The sequence below is a fragment of the Sinocyclocheilus grahami genome, unplaced genomic scaffold (genome assembly GCF_001515645.1).
Source record: "Sinocyclocheilus grahami isolate Dianchi unplaced genomic scaffold, SAMN03320097.WGS_v1.1 scaffold489.1, whole genome shotgun sequence".
In the NCBI taxonomy this organism is placed as follows: domain Eukaryota; kingdom Metazoa; phylum Chordata; class Actinopteri; order Cypriniformes; family Cyprinidae; genus Sinocyclocheilus; species Sinocyclocheilus grahami.
This window is the reverse complement of record NW_015505668.1, coordinates 623,956-628,719: the sequence shown is the minus strand read 5'-3', so window position 1 is coordinate 628,719 and position 4,764 is coordinate 623,956. Positions and strand designations below refer to the sequence as shown.

At 40.2% G+C, this 4,764-nt stretch overlaps 1 protein-coding gene across 1 annotated transcript in view; it reads right to left on the bottom strand.

The window, feature by feature from the left end:
- LOC107554008 (transcription factor Maf-like) overlaps positions 1-4,471 on the bottom strand; it is an 8,281-nt gene extending 3,810 nt beyond the window's left edge. The window contains exon 1 of the mRNA XM_016236363.1: positions 3,126-4,471. Coding sequence (XP_016091849.1) covers positions 3,126-4,099 — 974 coding nt within the window. The 5' untranslated portion in view covers positions 4,100-4,471. The remainder of the gene's footprint in view (positions 1-3,125) is intronic.
- Positions 4,472-4,764: the final 293 nt, after the last annotated feature.

Here is a 4,764-nt window from a genome sequence, read left to right as displayed (position 1 = left end):
AGTGGAAAAAGTCTTACACATACAGGATGTGATTGTTTACTCTGACTGCCAAAATCATGTTCACTAGTACAGTGGTTCTCAACTGATATTGCCTCAGAATTTTACATTATGACACTTAAGCTAAATAGTTCATCATACAAAGGTAAAAAAAAAAAAAATTTGATTTTTTCTTAGTGTGCAGCTTTTTTTGTATGTCTGGGTTTTCAAAGACGTGGATTTAAAATATATATTTGTGTACTATCACTGTCCTTATATCAGTGGTCAGATAGCACATGTCTAACAGTGGAAAAAGTCTTACACATACAGGATGTGATTGTTTACTCTGACTGCCAAAATCATGTTCACTAGTACAGTGGTTCTCAACTGATATTGCCTCAGAATTTTACATTATGACACTTAAGCTAAATAGTTCATCATACAAAGGTAAAAAAAAAAAAAAGTCCATACAAATCAAACAATCTGAATTTATTCATATTAATATCTACTGCTTAAGCCCAGACATATGCACAATTATTAATGTAACAAGATGAATAGGAAAATTTATATATTTTGTAAAAATGAAACAAGTTTGTGAATGTTTTTTTTTACTTTTTAATACATTTTTATTTATTTATTTTACTATTTGCATTTAGCACAGACTTTTCCCTGCTGTCCGCTGTACTATCAAAACAGACCTACGACTCACCAGTTAAGAACCCCTATACACATACTCATGTAACCGGGCTCATACAACTGTGCGCTCTTATAAACATGCATGTCCCAGGCGGATGCATAAACACGCTGTTCTTTGATAACTACAACCATTTACATTTGCAGTTAAATTACTCTATTTTTGTAATTCAAGACCCACACAAACAGCTTTTCCAGGAGTTTCAGGGACTGTTCTGTGCACTGAGCCATCTGTGCAACACAGCAGGCACAACCTGCACCTTGTTAAAAGGCATAGCTTTTGTCAAGTAATTCACAAATTTATATTGTGAGTCACTAAATAAAGGGTAGAAAGGTGAAGGCTATAACGTCAATCTAAACATAAAGCAAAGTCTATCACATTGAGACGGTGTCGAACTTTGGAATGTTCCAGCGTTGTCTGCTTTAACATTCTTTATTTAAACTGTAGCAAACATTGTGTGCTATTGGCTGCAGCTCTCTAATCCCGTGGTCTTTTCCAGATAATATTTGTACATTTATGAGATAGTGTTTGTAGTAAAATTGCCATAAATCTTGAGAATATTAGCACTCTGTGGTGTTAACAAATTGTTGTCCTTTGAGCCAAACAACTAAATGATAAGAGAGATTGCTATTTACATAGTTTCATTTTGAATCTTGTGCTAGACAGTCTATTTTTTGAGACGTCAAGCATGTTTTGCGAAATGCATGCACTGGACTAATACAATCACACTACTAACAAGACTTATGTTTTATTCAACTATTGATTGATAAAAAATAATAATAAAAAATAAATAAATAATAATAAAACTTTAACAAACAACATCCAGAGCAGACTTTAAGTGGCCCAAATTGCATTTTATTGCATATCATATAATTGTATGAAATGAAAATAAGCATATATGAACATCACATATGGTTAGTGAGTAAAATAATTTTGCACAGCAAAATATATATGAAAAAAAATTAACATAGTTTTAAGAATTTATTGATGAACTGTATATCCTGATTTTATACAAGCAGGGTATCAATCCCTGACCATAAAACAATGTCCAGACATTTTAATATTGATTACTACATTATTGCCATGTAAGTAATGAATTTATTAACAAGAAAGAAAGAAAGAAAGAAAGAAAGAAAGAAAGAAAGAAAGAAAGAAAACCGAGTCCTGCTTGACAATATATATCTAAATAAGATTATATCCTTTAGTTTTCAGCAAAGCCATGATGGTGCCTTTTAAATTAGCGTTCTAGATAGATTCCAATATGTGATATATAATTTGCTACAAGCTTAGTGCAACTCATTCCAAATAGGTCAGATTTTACATCAGACATTTTTTTTCTGAATGCATGATGTTGACTTGAAATTCTACTTTAATACTTTGGTTTTAAAATACAGTAAATGGCAGGCTACAACAGGAACTACAACTGTCAAACTGTTGTTTTCATTGCAAGCACATGCTGCAAAAAGCTCAAGTTACGCACAATAAAAATCCAGCTGTATGCAAACTTGGAGCCTTCCCAAACGTCTAACAAAATGATCAGGCAATATCTAAAATCTAAGTCAACCTGTGGCATGGGCTACCTCTAACTGTGCCATGACCATATGATGCAAAAAAAAATGTAGTTCATTCCAGAGTTATCAAAATGCAAAGATTTGATATTAAATACACAAACCGCTTTTAGCAACAACACTGTTTATGTCTCAGAGGGAGAATTCCTTTCAGAAACCAGGTCCTTGTTCTCTCCCTCGCAACACTGCTTCCAGTTGGCTCTCAACAGAGAATTAACTGCATGGAAACCGTATGGATCAACTTTTTCATGGGGATGATGGCATGATGCTCCTTTCACTTTTTTTAGTTCGTATTCCAAAAAAGTGATCGGGAAATGAAAGATATGTATGAATGCCATGCGGAGCATAAGTTCTTTTCCAAGTAGAAGTTCATTTTCAAGAGCATAAAAAAACAGAGGGGGGATAAAGAAAGAAAAAAAGACCATACATGTCCAGCATGCAGGCACTTTAATGACATGTCTCTTTATATAGTTTATAGATTCTCATGTAAAGTCACAAAACAGCAAGCAGAAGGCATGAGATGATAAGGGGGGGGGGGAAGGCATCCTTTGACTTTGGCAAAAGAGCAAAAAATACATATATGAAAAAAATAGCAAACTTTCATATTTGGCAAAAAAGTGAATGAAGGTCAATATCATGAGTGTATATGCATACACATCAAAATATTAACTAATTTAGAGAATAATATAATGCATATGCAGAAAGAAAAAAAAATATATATTTTTGGATGCACAACAAGCCTCCAAAATTCAAGAAGAGCTGACTTCAGTTCTTAAAAAAAAAAATTAAAGAGGTTGTCAGCCTTGATCTGACAAAACCCCCAAAACAGAAAAAAACCTTTACAAACTTTATTGATTTCTTTTTTTTAGGCTTTATAGGGAACTCACATGAAATACTCCGGGGATGAGGGGTTGTTGTCGCTGCTCGACGAGTTTTCTCGGAAGCCGCTGCTCACGAGCTTCTCGTACTTCTCTTTGTACGCGTCTCTCTCACGCACCAGTCTGGAGATCTCTTGTTTGAGGTGGTCCACCTGCTGCATGAGCTGGGTCTTCTCGCCCTCCAATACGTGCTTCTGTTGGACCCTCTTGTAGCGACACGACTGGGCATAGCCTCTGTTTTTGAGGGTTCTCCTCTTCTGTTTGAGTCGGATCATCTCCTCTTTGCCTACGCCGCGCAGCTGCCGGTTGAGCTCCCGCACGGACATGGTAACGAGTTGCTCGTCCGAGAAGCGGTCATCCAGGTGGGAGTGCTGGTGGTAGGCGGCAGAGGAGTTGTTGCTGGACTGGACCCCGGGAGTTTGGTGCTGCTGGTGGTGGCTGTGGTGATGATGGTGGTGGTGGTGGTGAGGTGCCCCGTTCTGCGCTGCAGCGGCGGCAATGACTGCGGACACCACCGCGGCGGCGGATCCCATCTCCTCTCCGGCCATGGCGCCTCCCGTCCCGGCTGCGCTACTGAATTGCTGGCCTCTAGCATAGCTGTCGAAGCTCTGGAGCTGATGTGTGCTGTTGATCAGCGCTTCAACCGCGTCCTCTGGACTGAAACCCAACGCCTCCGGGTTGAGCTGCTGCTGATAACCAGTCATCCAGTAGAAATCATCTAGGTGCGCCTTCTGCTCGCTCCCGGAGCCAGGGCTGGGCGCCGAGAAGCTTGGGGAAGGGGGAACCGAGCTGCAGGGCGTGCTCATCGGGGTGGAAGACAGGGAGCCCCCGGCGATCAGGCGGCTGCACTGGCTGATGCTGCGATCGGGCTCCAGTGGCTCTTTCTTCACCTCAAACTTCATCAGATCGAAGTCATTAACATATTCCATGGCCAGGGGACTGGTGGGCAGGTCGGAGCTGCTCAGTGCCAGCTCTGATGCCATCCTCTTGCTGCTGACCGTCCTCCAGAGCGGGTGAAGAGCAGCTGTCAAAGCGGGCTGGGTCGGGAGAGAGTGTGCCAGCTTGCTGATGTTAAAATGCTTTACTTTTAGCAGGAAAACAGAGACTGCACAGGACTTTTCACTGCGCTCCTAACTCCAGATTATGAGCTCTTCCTTGGCACAGTCTTTTGCAAAGATGCATCGGATCTCTTTCTCCTCTCTTTACAAGTGAATTTCGGCGGCCTTGGATTTCAAACATTTAACACTTTGGTGACTCCTCATGAGCAGACATCATCGTGGTCAAACGGGTGAGTGTAACGTAAAAGAAGTGCGCTAAATGCTGCTGACACAGATCGAACTGAGAGAGCGTTTTTAAACTCGACACACTACAGTAGAGTTTAAAAGCATTGCTGAGTTTTATAGCTTCCGTGACGTCAGGTTCGGAGGAAGCCAATGGGGTCGCTGAATCTCAGAGCTCGTTAACATATGGGTTCGGAAACGAAAACTTTTCTCGTCAGCTGACTGTCATTTTGGAAATGCAGGGGGAAAGAACTGAATGGAGGTCGAAAACTCTTGCTTTTTTCCCTTTTCAAAATGTTAAATTCTATTATTTTACTTTAGTATACCACGTGTGTGTGTGTGTGTGTGTGTGTGTGTGTGTGTGTGTG